At 37.7% G+C, this 17,668-nt stretch overlaps 1 protein-coding gene across 4 annotated transcripts in view; it reads left to right on the plus strand.

Annotated features, from left to right (window-relative positions):
- ppp6r2a (protein phosphatase 6, regulatory subunit 2a) overlaps positions 1 to 17,668 on the plus strand; it is a 190,703-nt gene that overhangs the window by 96,988 nt on the left and 76,047 nt on the right. For all 4 annotated transcript variants that reach the window (XM_039761531.1, XM_039761533.1, XM_039761532.1 and 1 more), the window contains one exon: positions 16,937 to 17,002. In XM_039761531.1, coding sequence (XP_039617465.1) covers positions 16,937 to 17,002 — 66 coding nt within the window. The remainder of the gene's footprint in view (positions 1 to 16,936; positions 17,003 to 17,668) is intronic.

Genomic DNA, 17,668 nt, shown 5'->3' on the forward strand with positions numbered 1-17,668 from the left:
AGCAAAATACCCGCTTGGCAGCGGAGAAGTAGTGTGTTAAAGAAGGAAAGAGAAACAAAAGGAAACATTTTGAAAATAACGTAACATGATTGTCAATGTAATTGTTTTGTCACTGTTATGAGTGTTGCTGTCATATATATATATATACTAGCAGACCTGGCGCGCTTCGCTGCACATTTAAACGGTTAGTTTTGGCAGCGGATCGTGGTTTTTCCAATCTAGTCATCCTGTCTTTTTCAGATTCTTTTAACCACCTAGTTTCGGCAGCCAATCGTCCTTTTCCCAATCAAGAAATCCTGTCTTCTTTAGATTCGTTTAACCGCCTGATTTGGGAAGCGAATCGTTTTTTTTTTTTTTCTAATGTAGAAGTCGTTTTTTGTTGAGATTCGTTTAATCGCCTGGTTTTGGCAGCTAAGCGCTTTTTTTCCAACCTAGAAGACCTCTCTTGAGATCCGTTTAATGGCCTCGTTGATTGCATGTCTTCCAAGGTAGTTTCAATACTTGCACGGAGTCTTCTCCCCTTTTATGAGTGACTGTGTGAGTACCGCGTGTACTAAACAGTAAATTAGTAAAGGAGAAAGGACTAAACACTAAGGAAAAAGAACGCAAGACCGCGTCAGCTCGGAGCGAAATGAAGTGAATGAAATGACGTGAATGGGAAGGGAGTTGATCACGTGACTCCCCACCCTTAACTCTCAATCCCTCCACAAACACACTCTCGGATCCCAACTCTCCTTTATATATATAGATAGATATATATATATATATATATATATATATATATATATAGCAAAATACCAGCGCTTCGCAGCGATGTTGTGTGTTAAAGAAGTTGTGAAAAAGAAAAGGAAACATTTTAAAAATAATGTAACATGATTGTCAAAATAATTGTTTTGTGTATTTGGCGGCAGCGTCACGAAGTTGTTTTCGTCTAGCTGCATCAGAAAATGTACCACGACGTCTGACATGCCTCCTTTTTACTGTTTTCTCACAGCTTGGATTGCTGCTGTCTATATACATATCTACATATACATATATATACTGTACATACCTATCTACATCATATATACACACACATACATACATACATACATACATACACACACAAATTATATATATGTGTGTGTGTGTGTGTATATATATATATATATATATATATATATATATATATATATATATATATATATATATATATATATATAATGTAGATAGGTGTGTGTGTATATATACACTGCTCACAAAAATTAAAGGAACACTTTTTTATTGGGCCTGGCATGAAATCAATTAAACCTGTCTGATAATTTTCTGGTTGGTTAAGCAGCTGAGGTCATTGTTAATCACTTTCAGCTGTATTGGTGTTCATGGACTTAACGACAGGTGCACTAAAGTGGCAACAATTAGAAAACCCTCAAAACAGGACTGGTTTTACATGTGGAGGTCATTTCAAGTTTCTCCTCTTGATCTTTTTGGCTGGTTTTCCACTCGTGCTAGTTTTGGCTTGAGTAATTATCTCTACTGGCAGTATGAGGCGATTCCTTAACCCTACAGAAGTTGCACAGGTTGTCCAACTTCTCCAGGATGGCACATCCACACGTGCTGCAGCAAGAAGGTTTAATGTGTCTCCCAGCACAATCTCCAGAACATGGAGGAGATTTCAGGAGACTGGCTGTTATTCTCGGAGAGCTGGACAGGGCCGTAGAAGGTCCTCAACCCATCAGCAGGACCGATACCTGCTCCTTTGTGCAAGGCGGAACAGGCTGAGCACTGCTGTGCCCTACAGAATGACCTCCAGAGGGCCACTGGTGTGAATGTCTCTACCCAAACAATCAGGAACAGACTTCATGAAGATGGCCTGAGGGCCCGACGTCCTGTAGTGGGCCCTGTGCTCACTGCCCAGCACCATGGAGCTCGACTGGCATTTGCTCAAGAACACCAGAATTGGCAAGTCCGCCACTGGCGCCCTGTACTTTTTACAGACGAGAGCAGGTTCACCCTGAGCAGCTGTGATAGGCGAGAAAGAGTCTGGAGAAGACAAGGAGAACGATATGCTGCCTGCAACGTCGTTCAACATGACAGGTTTGGTGGTGGGTCAGTGATGGTCTGGGGAGGCATATCCATGGAGGGACGCACAGACATCTACTGCGTAGGAAATGGTGCTCTGACTGCCATAAGGTATCGAGATGAAATCCTTGAACCCATTGTCAGACCCTACACTGGTGCAGTAGGTCCTGGTTTCCTCCTAATGCACGACAATGCCCGGCCTCATGTGGCAAGAGTATGCAGGCAGTACCTGGAGGATGAAGGAATTGAATGGCCTTCACGATCCCCTGACTTAAACCCAATAGAACATCTGTGGGACATTATGTTTCGGTCCATTAGGCGCCGCCAGGTTGCTCCTCAGAATGTACAACAGCTCAGGGATGCCCTCATACAGATCTGGGAGGAAATGCCACAAGACACCATCCGTCGTCTCATTAGGAGCATGCCCCGACGTTGTCAAGCATGCATACAAGCTCGTGGGGCCACACAAGATACTGAAAAGCATTTTGAGTAGCAGAAATTAAGTTTTTGAAAAATGGACTAGCCTGCCACATCTTCATTTCACTCTGATTTTAAGGTGTCTACACAATTGAGCCCTCTGTAGGCAGAAAACTTTTATTTCCATTAAAAGACTTGGCATCCTTTTGTTCCTAAGACATTGCCCTGTCGTTATTTGTATAGATATCCAACTTCATATTGAGATCTGATGTATCTAATGTGTTTCTTTAAAGTGTTCCTTTAATTTTTGTGAGCAGTGTATATACAGTATATACACATACATACAAACATACACACAGGTATATATATGTGTATATATATGTATGTGTCTATATGTGTGTGTATAGCTTTGGTCACTGAGTGCAAGGGAAAAATAATGAAATATAGTCTATAAGTTATTAAACAGTAAAACATTAACGCTTTTAAGAAGTACAGGTACATTGAGCACTACTGGAGTGGTTGGGTAAACTACATTTTAAAGACGGTGTAACACAACAGGTAAGTAGTACTAACAGCAGCTAAAATGTATATGGATTATCTCTCGGTAGGAGATCCCTTTTGAAAGGCGCTACACGACGGCTGTGGTATAGAAATTACATTTTCCATGTGAACGCTCAAATTTCTGCCTCTGGTAATGTGCCTTACCGGCATTACCAGCAATTAAAGAAAATTAGTTTTGTGTCCTCTGCAGTGTTAAGAGAGAAAGGCTTTGGTTTGGGATAAAAGGAAAAAAGGTGTAAAGAAAGGAAAGTTGCCTTTTTCTTTTATATAGTATAGAGAGATGTGTTCGCTGACGCTATGGTCGCGGTGGGTCTTGTGTAGACTGGTGAGACGTCCCTGACATTAATCGGCTGTGATGGCACTGTCAGTCCTCCACTCGTGTGCGTGTCTTCATAATCCGAGCTGATGACCTCATAATCGTATACGTGCAAAAGAAAGTGCGAATCACCTTAATATTAGTTTGCCGCGGTGTAGAAAAGGGGTCCCGTGTTTGCACTTGTCTGGGCGATAGCTCAGAGGGAGGAGGAAAAATATTAAAAGTGCTCACTTTGACTTAAGGCAGAAGCGCAGTCAGCGTCTCAAAGGTCATTCATATATATATATATATATAGAAAGATATATATTGTAAGATATGGCCATCCATTCATCCCAGCCAATACCCCCAAGCCGCCAGGTGGAGCCCTCCTTGCAGCATGGAGGTCCCCAGAAGACCAGCAGGGCATCTTGGACAATGTGATTTTTATGCACAGCCCTGTTGGATGCCATGGGGGCCACAGGAGGGAGCTGCAGGGAGGACCGAGGGTTTCTTCGTGCCCTGTGACCCGGAAGTTCGTCATAGGAAGAGTGACGGACTTCCGGGTTGAAGAAAAGAAGTTTTACCTGACCCGGAAGTGATTGAGAATCACATGGACTGGAGATAGGGAACACTTCCGGGTCAGGGAATATAAAAGGACTGTGGGAGCTCCCAGACGGGGAGCTGAGTTGGGAGGCAGGGTGGCTAAGCGTCTGGGAGTGGAGGATTGGTTATTTGAGTATTGTTTATTTGATAATTGTGGAGAGCAGCGTGCTTTTTGCACATGATTATAAATAAATAATAATTGGACTTTTACCTGGTGTCTGACGTGTGGTCTGAGGGTACAAGGGTGCGAGAAAACCCTTAATCTACCACAATATATATATATATATATATATATATATATATATATATTATATATATATATATATATATATATTTTATTTATATATATATATATATATATATATATAGCTAGCAAAATACCGCTGCAGCGGAGAAGTAGTGTGTTAAAGAAGTAATGAAAAGAAAAGGAAACATTTTAATAATAACGTAACATGATTGACATTGTCATGAATGTTGCTGTCATATATATGCCTGCCTAAATAAGTCACCTCGCCGCTCTTACTTTTTACCGTCGCTTAATTATGGCTAGTGGCGGAAAAATTCTAAAATGGAAGGAGGATTACACTGAGTATGGCTTTACCAAAACAATTATTGATGGCGAATCGATTATTCATAAAGCTTGAATTGGTGATCTGTTTTTCTGTGTTAACCTCATATTTTTCATACTTCTTCTCAAACCAAGGTGGTGCGAGGGTAAAATGAATCGGGATGCACTGATCAATGTAATCGGTGTACCAGGAAATCATGCATTGACAAAAGCTCCCTTTGCTTGTAATGCAAAGTGTGATTAAATGCATTATTTTTAACGCGTTAAGGAGCACATGCATCGAAGCTTCTCAGCTGTGCTTGTGCTAAGAAAAGGAAAGATTTTAAAAATAACGTAACACGATTGTCAATGTAACCTTTTGTAAGTAGTGCCTTGAGGATTCAGTGTGGAGAAACTCTATAGAGACAGCCTGTGTATTAACTTGTGGATTTTTCTGTGAGTATTTGGTGGCAGTGTGACGAAGTTGCTTCGATAGACGGCGTTAGCCGCGGAGCTCAGCTCAGAGCGAAATGAGGTAAATGGGAGGGGAGATGATGACATGACTCCCCACCCGCCTTAACTGTCAATCCCCACAAACACAGTCTCGGAATTTGCATAAGCACACCCCTTCACCTGCAATTTTAACTTAGTTACAAAGTGATCAAAACTCTTGTTTATATCCTGCGTCCTCTCATTAAACTTGTATCCCGCATTACCCGTGGGCATGAGAAATGCCAGCAGCAGCCTGTCTATGAACTTAATTTAAAGTTTAGGTTTACACCGTGCTTTCTTTCCGAAGTAGCAGCACTCATGAATATGGTAGTATATGTCACTCGCTCGCTTCTTATTGTTTCGCTGCCTTTTCAATTATATAATGCATGTTTTCTTCAGTGCTTTTTGGAGCTCTTCCTGGTTTTCGTGATTACGTGGGAGACGTGATGATGTCACACGAAACGCCGCCCCCCATGGCTTTCGAGCTCAACTCCATTAAAGTAAATGGAGAAAAATACCTTCCAGTTATGACCATTACGTGTAGAATTTCGAAATGAAACCTGCCCAACTTTTGTAAGTAAGCTGTAAGGAATGAGCCTGCCAAATTTCAGCCTTCTACCCACATGGGAACTTGGAGAATTAGTGATGAGTCAGTGAGTCTGTCAGTCAGTCAGTCAGTGAGGGCTTTGCCTTTTATTAGTATAGATAGAAGTATAGAGGTTACATTTTAGATGTGTTGACAATACAGTAAATTATAGAATATTTTCAAATGCTGTTGAGTGTTAGGGGAGATTCATTAAAAGTACTGCCCATTATGTAGTCAGATTACGTTTTAAAGTAAAGAGTAATGTAACTTAATACTTATTTTACTGAAGTAAAAATACCTACTTAAAAGAAAACAACATGCATGTGTTACTATGGGAACATATTTCTGACACTCCAAACAAAAACACAACTTGAGGTGGACTGTCTGGGTAGGCGTGTGGAACGTTTTGTCTGTCCGGCATGATGGTTATCTTCCTCTGCTGTCGGAGGAGGTGCGTAAACTCTGTATTTCAGTGGCGGCACTCTCCGAGGTGCACAGACCTTTATATAATATTTTAATCGAGTTGGGTTTAAACTCTCAGTGTTTCACAATGACATACATACATTAGGTATACATTAGGAGAGTTCCCTCTTTGAATGTCGATTAGGATGTTATTCTTAAATTTTAAACGGAAGGGGAAGGGGTATGAGGGGAGTTAGATGTTGTCCTCCTTGAAGGTTAGAGCGGAATATGCTAGTACACAACCATTTACTGACTGTACACAAATGCAAAAATGAAATAAAGCCAGTAGGCCTACTTCAAGCATTGGATTTAATAATAAATGCTGGTCAATTGTGCATTTATCATAAAAATTAAGTAAGTGTAGCACAAACGTAACACGTTATAAGATGTGACATTTTAAGTGAACGCTTGCAGTACTGACTGCCGCTGCTCTGCTGGGGGCTTAGTTTTATCTTGTAGTTAAGTTTCTATTAGTTATGTTTTATTAACTAACCTGCTGTGTAAGTGAAAATACTTGCAGCATTTTTGCCATTATCTGTTGGAGTTTTGTTTGGGTGCTTTTAACAATATCTGATAAATCCAGTGTTTACCTGGTTGCTCGTGATCTGTTTTCTCTTTCTGGAAGTTTATCAATGATATGGATTGATGAGCTGCTTCTTTGGTGTGTGTTTGCCTGGATTGTCCTGTTTTTCAAGTTTCATCCAGTGACATTAATTTACAAGTATGTGGCAGCGGAGCTTCTTCAGCTTCGGTGTCGCCCATACAAACCACCTTCAGCACTGTGTCATCACCAGGATATTCTCCGTCTTTCTCGTCGGAAATACATTCACCGTGGGTCTCGACAGAACTTCAGTTATTATGACCATAAGCCAATACGGTCTTTTTGTTCTACTTTTACTCTACCTGCAGAGACATCTCGACGGAGTGTGCTAGCTAACCTAGCGAGGTCGGCTATAGCAACACCTGGAAAAATCAAACTTGCCATTGGGATCTTCAACGTCTGTTCACTCACCAGTCAGGGACCTGTACTCTATGATCTGTTAACTGACCATAAGTTTGATTTTCTTTGTTTAACTGAGACCTGGCCACAACCCAGTTTTTTTTTTTTTGCAGCTTAGTCTTCCCCACTGGTTCACCCCAGAACTCAGCCAACTTAAAGCTAAGAGATGATGTTTGAAATGGCTTTATAAAAAGATGGGCTTTGTTGTCCATAAGAATATGTTTGATGAACACGTGCATGACTATAAGGATGCTTTGTCTGTAGCAAAAACTACATATTACGCAATGCTAATTGGGTCTGCTGAAGGGAATGTTAAGATTTTATTTTCAACTATAAACAACATCTGGTCTTGTTCCTTTACTTCAATTCTCAAGAAATCTGGTGTGGATTCCTACAACCTAAATAATTATCGTCCAGTCTCAAATTTACCTTTCCTTTCAAAAACACTTGAAAAATCTGTTGCTGTGCAGGTTCACTCTTACTTTGCTGACAATCATTTGTTTGAACAATTTCAGTCTGGCTTTCATCCATTTCATAGTACAGAGACAGCTCTGGTCAAAATCACCAATGACCTACTGACGGTTACTGACTCTTGGCTGTGAACCATACTTGTGCTCCTTGATCTGAGCTCTGCCTTTGATACAGTCTCTCATGATATTCTCCTTGAGAGGTTAAAATCAATTGATATTAGTGGCACTCCACATGCCTGGTTTAAATCTTTCGAATCATACACAGTTTGTCCCACTAAAAAATTTCAGATCACAAGTTTTCACAGTTGTTAGTGGTATTCCCCAGGGCTCTGTCTTGGACCCCCTTCTATTTATTATTTATCTCCTGCCTAAATTTGATACTCATTTTCTCTCTGACTGTCTGCAGGAAGTTGTATCATGGCTGTCTGCTAATTTTCTTAAATTAAATGGTGATAAAACAGAGATTCTTTTGGTAAGAAATAAATCTGTTTTAGACAAATGTGACAATATTTTATTGACTATTGATAATTCTCTGATCTTTTCTTCCTCCCAGGTTAAAAGCTTAGGTGTTATTCTTGATATTACCTTAAAATTTGAGGTGCATATTAATATTATTACTCAATCTGTATATTTATATCTGCGTAATATCAGCTTTTACACCCATCTCTTTCAGCTGTTCTTGTTCATGCTTTGGTTACATATCGTATTGATTATTGTAATTCTGTCCTTTCTGGTCTTCCTCACAAACTCTAATTGTTTGAGAATGCTGCTTCTCATATTATTACCATAACCCCTTCTATTGAACACATTACTACTGTCCATCAGTGGCTTCCCTGTTAAATATCACATTGATTTTAAGATTCTGCTTATTACTTACAAGACCCTCCATAATCTGGCACCTCCTTATCTTTCTCATCTTCTTCATACCTCCATTCCTTTCTGTATCCTTAGATTTTCTTTCTCTATCAATCTTATTTCTCTCTCTCCAACTCGCTGGACTACCATGGGGTTTAGAGCTTTTGGTTGAGTGGTTCCTCACCTCTGGAACTCTCTCCCATAAAACAATACAGGTAAAATTCTATCACAACAAGCTCCTAGGGACCTAAATAATATTTTGTTGTAACGAGATTCTGTATTTGTTACTATAGTGCTTTCTTTAACTTGTATCCAGGCATTTGCAATCATTTCAGTGGCTTCTTTTGCGTTAATTTTATTCTCCTCCTGTCTACAAGTTTTTCCTCAGCATTTTCTTGCGATAATACACTTTCAGGGTGTGAATGATGCCCAAATCCAATGGCTGAAGCCGTGCAATTGGGTGGGAGGAATTCAACATAAACATTATCTAAATGTGGAACCATGTTGTGGACAGCACAGTTATCAATCAGGAGCCGAATCATCCTTTTCTTCTTCATATTATGAGGTTTCTGATCTCTTTTGAGACCCCCAAACCCAACGGGAATGACACGCTGACGTGCGTCCTGAAGCGCGATTGCAGCATCTGTGGAAGACTGTCCATTGTTGGGCCAGGGCAATAGGAGGCTCACAGCGCTGCATTGAAGCACCACAGAAGCAAATTATAAAAGATCGGGTCGTGCCAAAGTCCCTGTCTTGCACCCCAAAACACAAGGCTGTAGTCTCAGTACTTTGGCAAAAGCAGCTTTATTCAGCTTGAAACAGGAACTGCATAGTTATTTATTGTAGCATGATCTGCCACTCAGCTATATGTAGGCACAGCAGTCAGGCAAGGTCGTGGCCAGGTCAGTGATCAAATAATCCTGTTATCTGCATTTACAATGTACGTGCTCCTAACCTTGCATCATCCATCGAGATCTTTTCTGTTTACTTTCGTGGAGAGACGCAGCATATCTGTGAGCCTGCTGTTGCCCCGTACAGACGTGGAGATTGCACTTAGGGACGCTCTTCGGCTTGCTGTCTAGTTGGGGGAGGTCCCAAGAGAGTTTACAAACCTCACATTTTCTTGAATGAGTGCCACATTAATAGGAATGTTTCTTGAACGAGCATCACTGAAACACATAAAAACTGCTTTTTCGACGTCTTCAAATATAGCAGTTCACATACATTTGCAACCCGAGATTTTTCTACTTTTTTTGCTCTGTCTTTCAAGAAAGTCAATGGCAAAATTCAGAATTCACTGGCAACGTCTTTTTTCATTTTGCCACAATTGAGAGCTGCAAAAAAATTGGTTTATTTTCTTTCTAATATGAACTGTTATAATTTTTTCGTGTCTGCCATTTCTATAGGAGGGTGACAAAGAGTTAAATTCCAATGGATGTTTTTCAAATGTTGACGAACAATAATCAAAAGGTATCACTGAAAACCACAGAAAACAAACACAGCAAAAAACAATAAAGTAAAGTTCGAAGAAAGAAAAAAAATTTACAGTGTTTCTGTTTGGGGATCGTTCTGCACAACTGAGCTGTGGCCACGGAAATAGCTGCTCTGTGGATGATTCATTCAGGCATTTCAAGGTCTTTTATGCACTTCATTGTAATGAAAGTATCTTCTGAATGTACTTCATAGTAACGAGATGTCTATAAACTTGTGTCATATGGGGAAGCTGTCAGGACCATAAAAATACTTCGTTGTAATGAAAATTTCATTGTAATGGAATTTTACCTGTATTCATAATATTGACTCTCTTCCCAGCTTTAAATCTTGCCTAAAAATACATCTTTTTAACCTGGCTTATTCTGTTTGATATACATTTTAGTTAATAAATTTTAATTCAGTTTTATTGTACAGTAATATTCTATTTTATATTATGACTGTTGTTATTAATGTGTTCTGTAAGGTGTCCTTCTGTGCTTTGAAAGGTGCCTATAAATACAGTAAATTACTATTATTATTTTATAATAAGCAACTACCTTATTTAGTTACTTTTTTTTGTGAGTAATGAGTAACATAACTATGTTACTTTTAAAAGTAATGTTCCCCAACACATTTGTGGTGTGTTAGTATTTTAAGCATATAGTTGTCATTCTGTGAAAATTCTTTTAAATTACATTTGCACTTGAGTTAATGGTCAGCATTTCCCAGTTTAATTCAAATTATAATATTTCAAATTTAGTAGGATTTTTTCAAATAACCTTCAGTGCTATTAGCGATAGATAAAGCCATGAAACCTGGATCTCAAAAGAATAGGCAATGTTTTATGGATATATTTATCTGTGTTGTATTACACATGTCTGGCATATATTTGAGAATGGGAGAGAAGACGTACTTTGTGTTTGTTGCTCCCATTGCTTCTGATGTCAGCCACTATGTATGGAGTTAATGGATAGCTTTTATCCATTTATTGTACAACTGTGTCCAATATTACTAGATGGAGCTTTTTTTTTTACTGTAAAAATTATACCATATTGTTTAGCCAAGTGCTTTGAGTAGCTGAACCATTTGCTTAGTTCTCAGCTGGATATTTCAATTACATCAATATAAAAACAAATTAAGATTTAGTTACAATTTTTATAACTAGGGAGTTAGCATTTCCTTACATTTGACAATTTAATATGCCATCTCAAAAGGGCAAAGTAATTAGCGTGGTTTGATTGCAGTGCAAGAAACCCGAGATGAAATTCCTATCTGTTAATTGTGTGGGTTTTTAATTTTTTTAAACCATGTTGGTCCGTATTTTCCTTCAATTCTTTCCCACAACCCAAAGATGTGCACTTTAGGTGGTTGGCAATGCATGTACCTTATGATTGACAATTATTCCTCTTAGAACATCAGCCATGGTTCTCTCTGTGTGAAGTCTACTTTTCCTTGAGTAGCTTCCTCCCACATCCAAGATATGCATAGTTGTATGCAACCATCTTTATTTTGCTATAAACAGGTAGTGTTACTACAATAATGATTTTGGTAGTAGCCAGCAATATCTTCTTTCAGCAAGTATCTCAAACATGTAACTTAAAAAGAAAAATAATACAGTTTATTAATAACACAAGCATTATAGAAGATGAGTGCATATACATACAGTGGTGCTTGAAAGTTTGTGAACCCTTTAGAATTTTCTATATTTCTGCATAAATATGAGCTAAAACATCATCGGATTTTCACTCAAGTCCTAAAAGTAGATAAAGAGAAACCAGTTAAACAAATGAGACAAAAATATTATACTTGGTCATTTATTTACTGAGGAAAATGATCAAATATTACATATTTGTGAGTGACAAAAGTCTGTGAACCTCTAGGATTAGCAGTTAATATGAAGGTGAAATTCGAGTCAGGTGTTTTCAGTCAATGGGATGACAATCAGGTGTGAGTGGGCACCCTGTGTTATTTATAGAACAGGGATCTATCAAAGTCTGCTCTTCACAACACATGTTTGTGGAAGTGTATCATGGCACGAACAAAGGACATTTCTGAGGACCTCAGAAAAAGAGTTGTTGATGCTTCGCAGGCTGTAAAAGGTTACAAAACCATCTCTAAAGACTTTGGACTCCACCAATCCACAGTCAGACAGATTGTGTACAAATGGAGGAAATTCAAGACCATTGTTACCCTCCCCAGGAGTGGTCGACCAACAAAGATCACTCCAAGAGCAAGGTGTGTAATAGTCAGCAAGGTCAAAAAGGACCCCAGGGTAACTTCTAAGCAACTGAAGGCCTCTCTCGCATTGGCTAATGTTCATGTTCATGAGTCCACCATCAGGAGAACACTGAACAACAATGATGTGCATGCAAGGGTTGCAAGGAGAAAGCCACTGCTCTCCAAAAAACATTGCTGCTCATCTGCAGTTTGCTAAAGGTCACTTGGACAAACCAGAAGGCTATTGGAGGAATGTTTTGTGGATGGATGAAACCAAAATAGAACTTTTTGGTTTAAATGAAAAGCGTTATGTTTGGAGAAAGGAAAACGCTGCATTCCAGCATAAGAACCTTATCCCATCTGTGAACCATGGTGGTGGTAGTATCATGGTTTGGGCCTGTTTTGCTGCATCTGGGCCAGGACGGCTTGCCTTCATTGATGGAACAATGAATTCTGAATTATATCAGAGAATTCTAAAGGAAAATGTCAGGACATCTGTCCATGAACTGAATCTCAAGAGAAGGTGGGTCATGCAGCAAGACACAAGTTGTTCTACCAAAGAATGGTTAAAGAAGAATAAAGTTAATGTTTTGGAATGGCCAAGTCAAAGTCCTGACCTTAATCCAATCAAAATGTTGTGGAAGGACCTGAGCGAGCAGTTAATGTGAGGAAACTCACCAACATTCCAGTGTTGAAGCTGTTCTGTACGGAAGGATGGGCTAAAATTCCTCCAAGCCGGTGTGCAGGAATGATCAAAAGTTACCGGAAACATTTAGTTGCAGTTATAGCTGCAAAGGGGGGTTCACATACTTTTACCACTCACAAATATGTAATATTCGATAATTTTCCTTAATAAATGACCAAGTATAATATTTTTTTTGTCTTATTTGTTTAACTGGTTTCTCTTTGTCTACTTTAAAGACTTGAGTGAAAATCTGATGATATTTTAGGTCATATTAATGCAAAAATATAGAAAATTGTAAAGGGTTCACAAACTTTCAAGTACCACTGTACAAACACAATAAAGAAAATAAAGCAAAGTAGGAAATAAAGACTTACCTTTCTTTTTCTGTTAAATAAAAGCATAATCTTATTAGATAAATTTCCCTCACTAATTCTTGTTCAGTGAATTAAGGATATTATTAATGAGCTGGCTATTAATTTCTGTTGTAGGATTTTTTTATCTGTTTGCCAGTGAAATGAGATAACCTTTAGTTTTAATTTAGCTATTGTATATTTTGCTTGAGGTTTTTATTCAAGGTGACTTTCAAGTTTTTTTTAAACAAGTAGAGCACAGGCAGGTTAAATGACCTGTTGTAGGTCAGTGTTCCTTAAGCTATACTTTGGGCCATGGTCTTGTTTGTGATGGTTTCCCACATGATTGTTTAGTAAAATCATCTATTCTTTGATATACAGTATACAGCCCTGTATGTGTCATACCATTTATTATAATCTGAGACGTATATAGATTGTATGCAAAGTTGACTCATCAAGAAAAACACTATTTCCCGTTTAGATAAAAACCTGAAATTCAACAGTGCTATACATCTAGGCCATTAGATATCCGCTAAGAAAGGACGTCTCAATAAATGTTTATACAGAATATGTATACAGAAAAATTAAATCCTAAAAAAATCTCAAAAAAGCCTGGGTGGATTTGACAGAAATTCTGTGACATTTTACAAAAAAAGAACTTTTTTTTTTTTAAATATTTCACTAACCTCCATGCTCTGCACTGCGATAATGGGGGGGGGGGTTTGTGCAAATGAAAGGCGCAGTAGAATCAATTGAAGGCAGCACCAACCAATAAGGTGCACAGAAGACTAAAGAAGAAGCAGTGTCCTGGATAGGAAAAGTCAAATGTAATCATGTTTTGTGTCTACAGTCAGGTATGAAATGGAAAGAGAAAGTTCACTGAAACTCAAGAAATTAAGAAGCTCAGTGGTTAGTAAGTGCATTGTAAAGCACCAGGGAGGGTGCCAACTACTGTGCCTGTGAGCGTTGAGGTTGCTTTGTTTGTAATAAAAAGGCAGGAGACAGTGGCTACCCAATCTGCGCTACAGTTATGGGTTGAAGTGATGTTTTCAGATCCAAGACAAAGTGGACAGAAAGCGTAAGTTAAAATTTAACACATTCCCATGAGCTACTCTATTGCATTATACGTTCCCATTTACAGACTTAAAAATGGGACCCTGACCCCATGCTCGGAAAATGGTTGAACCCACCATTCTCAAATATTCTTTACATATGGTGACCAATTGCGCTGCACTTTTTTTTATCTCAAGGACTGGATCACACACACTTTTATGCAACTTACAAGTTTACTCGTGCAGGGTCAGCTGCACACAATAGTGCATTAGTCATATATGATATTAACTTACTTACCCAGTATTTAGTTCTCTGAGATGAGGAGAATGCCTTCGGCTTCGTACCTACCTCCTTTCAACTGAATGCTTCAGAGTAAGGCACCTTCAAGTTCTTTTAATCTGAAGGAACCGCCAATAGAGTAAAACAACTAAGAAGTTGTCAAGCTTGCTGTGTGTTTAAGTTCCAATACTGAATAAAGCTTCGATACTGTTTCTTCAAGTACCAGAATAAAAGTCTATTTGCCCAGTTCGCCCCTGGCTGTCTTTATGTTCAATTCAGAAGCCCAAACATGACTGTACATCTGTATCTGCAGACTTTAAAGAGAGACCCCTTATTGTTTAAGAAGCCTTCAAAACAAAGTACTGGCCGTTATTTACTTACACTTCAGGCACTACAGAAAGTAATCCCAAAGTTAAAAGCATTCAGTGACTTCCACGTGCAGCCTGTAAACGTCATTGTTGTTTCTAATAAGTTATAGTAAAATGCAATTCATTATTACCACTTATTGTCTGCTCATGGTTAAGACAAAAAAATATTTGAACTTGAAAATACAACTGACAAAAAACACGAAAAGAAATACTTGAGTGAACAATGTAAACAAGTGAAAACTATAAACCAATAATAATAATATAGACTCATGTTTCACATTATTCCTACTGATCACCTGTTTCATTTCAAAAGAATACACTTTCCTAAAAAAATGTGTTTTAAATCACCATCAATAAAAGCCAAGTCACTAGGAAAAGCGAAGATTGATTGATGCAGTAATGTTTTACTGATGTGTAATTGTATGTAGCATGGTAGCTCCACTAATTCTGGGATCCTGGCCTTAGAGGCAGAGTTTCAAAAATAAATGGCATATTTGATATTGGCAAATAAAAAGGTTACAATAGGCATTTGCGGGCTGTGTGGTGTTTGGCCTTGGAACCCCTGCAGATGTTTTTTTTTGTCCTCCAGCCTAACTAGAAGGTTTTTTTCTGTCTGTTTTCCCAAAGGGAATTGTATCACCAAAGGTGTCATCAATGCCTTGGGAGAAGTTTTCAAAGTGTTATCATAAAAAAAGTCAATTCTGTTTTTCCACTAACGCTTGGAACCAGAACAAGTAAGCAACAAGTTTAATGACCCAGAATGAGGCTAGCAGCCTTACTGGTCCATTTTCTGTTATGAACAAGAACATTAAGAAGGTGGTAGATATGAACATTTGCATGTCTTTTTTTTTATCTTTAAACAGAGTACTGATATAGACAAAATTACTACACTGTCGCTTTTTTTTTTCCTTTATTTAATCGTTAGTATTTTTTGTTGGTGAAATTTTATGCTGGTCAGAATGGATTTCTGATACGGAGCAACCTCAGTATCCTATGGAAAAGTATAATGAAAACAAAAAGAAAACTGGAATTGATTCTGCTAATGTTTGCTAATGGAAAAACATCATTAGTAGTATGTCTGTCATTAGCTGAATGGCATGCTTTAACACATTGTGCCACTGAGTCAGAGAGGGTTTAAAGTCTTTCCTGAGGGATTTCATTCTAGTGTCTGTTTAATATTTCTGGCTAGCTGAGCCAGACTTATGGTGGAGCAGTGACAGAATTCAAGCTTCTTCCAGTTGTGTTCCATATGTGTTGGTTCAGATTTAAGTTTGCTACCAGAACAAGCTACTCAGTTGTTGTTATATTTAATAGTCAATAGTTGTGTATTATTGTACTGGGTAATCCCCATTTTTGGACATTAATAATCAAGCTATAGATCTCCAAATCCACCAGAGATAATAAATGAAAATATGGTAATTGAATTGGTTTTAGTTTTAAATATCTTGGGACAACCAGAGACTCAACTTTAAATTTTATGGTATGGTCAGATATTAAAGATCAATAAATATAAAAAAATCAATAAATAACAAGTTTAAAGAGTTGTTAAGCTTCTCAGTAAGGGTAATTTTCATAAATAGCAGTCTCATGTGATTGTGGTATTTTGCAAATATCACTCCTGAAACTAATAGTTGATTGATTTTAGTTTTTCTGATAACAGTTAGATATTGTATTGTATATACTAATTTCCACACATTATGTTATTATGTATGAAAAGATGCTTGAATGTTGACTCTGTCATGCTTTGCCAGCCTTTAATTATGTTGGTAAAACAGAATTCTCCTTTGAATAAATATATTTAACTTAAATTTGTCAATACTTTGTACATTGTGTTAAAATTGAATGCTACTCTAATATCCATTACATTGGACTGATAGCATTCTCAAGTTAAAGTTAGATCTTGTCCCTAGCACAGGTTCTCAGATTATTAGTAAAATGTCTTATGTAGCAGAAGGCTCGTGTTCTATGGATAAAATGGAATATAATAAATATGTTTGCTTAAAATATTTGTAATATATCCCTCACTTTCAGGTGTTCTTTGGTTTTCTATTATTTGTGACATAAAATGAAAACATTTAGCTATAGTACTTAAATGTTTTGTATTAACATTTTATGATGTGCTTTAATAATATTTGTATTTTTCTTTCAATTTGAATTTTCAGTGGCTGAATGAAGAGAAGTTAATTCAGAGACTTATTGAACTTATTCATACAAGCCAGTGTGAACAGGTGAGTCCTACAAAGTACTGACTATTTTTAATTATTTTATACACAGGCATCAACTTTCTTGCTTAAACTAACATTAAGAAATAGTAAGAACTGATATGGTAGTAGTAATAAATAGTAAAAAAATAAATGAAATATACTGTATACACTTGCACGGATTTCCTTAAATAAATATTGCAAATAACGAATGTGATCACTGAACGTGGAACATCAGCAGGAAGGTACCACATGTACCACTGTTAATTGCATTGTGATTGCAACCATACATCCTAAATCCTTTATCTGATTAACAACTAATATACCTCCACATACTGGATCAAATGGAAATCAGTATTTTTCAGCCACTAACTAAAAATGATTTTAAATGAAGCAAGGCTAATAAATCTTTTTCTTTTAGTTTTCCAGTATACTTGTTAATATTATCTTAAGAAACACTGAAGTTTAGTGGTCAGTTTTCCATGTAAGCAATGCAACACAAATACACATGTCTTGTACGTGCACAAAGGTATTCAGTATTAGGGTACTGAGATTTCAGCCTGCCACTGAGTCATTTCACTCCCAGAATGTCAATCTGAGTTCTGCCTTCATCTTGGAGCCCAAAACCATGTGTCTTAGGTTGTAGAGTTTAAAAAAAAAAACTAATTTAGTTTAGGAAGTGCAAGTTGGTGT

This window comes from Polypterus senegalus, chromosome 8 (genome assembly GCF_016835505.1).
Source record: "Polypterus senegalus isolate Bchr_013 chromosome 8, ASM1683550v1, whole genome shotgun sequence".
Classification (NCBI taxonomy): Eukaryota; Metazoa; Chordata; class Cladistia; order Polypteriformes; family Polypteridae; genus Polypterus; species Polypterus senegalus.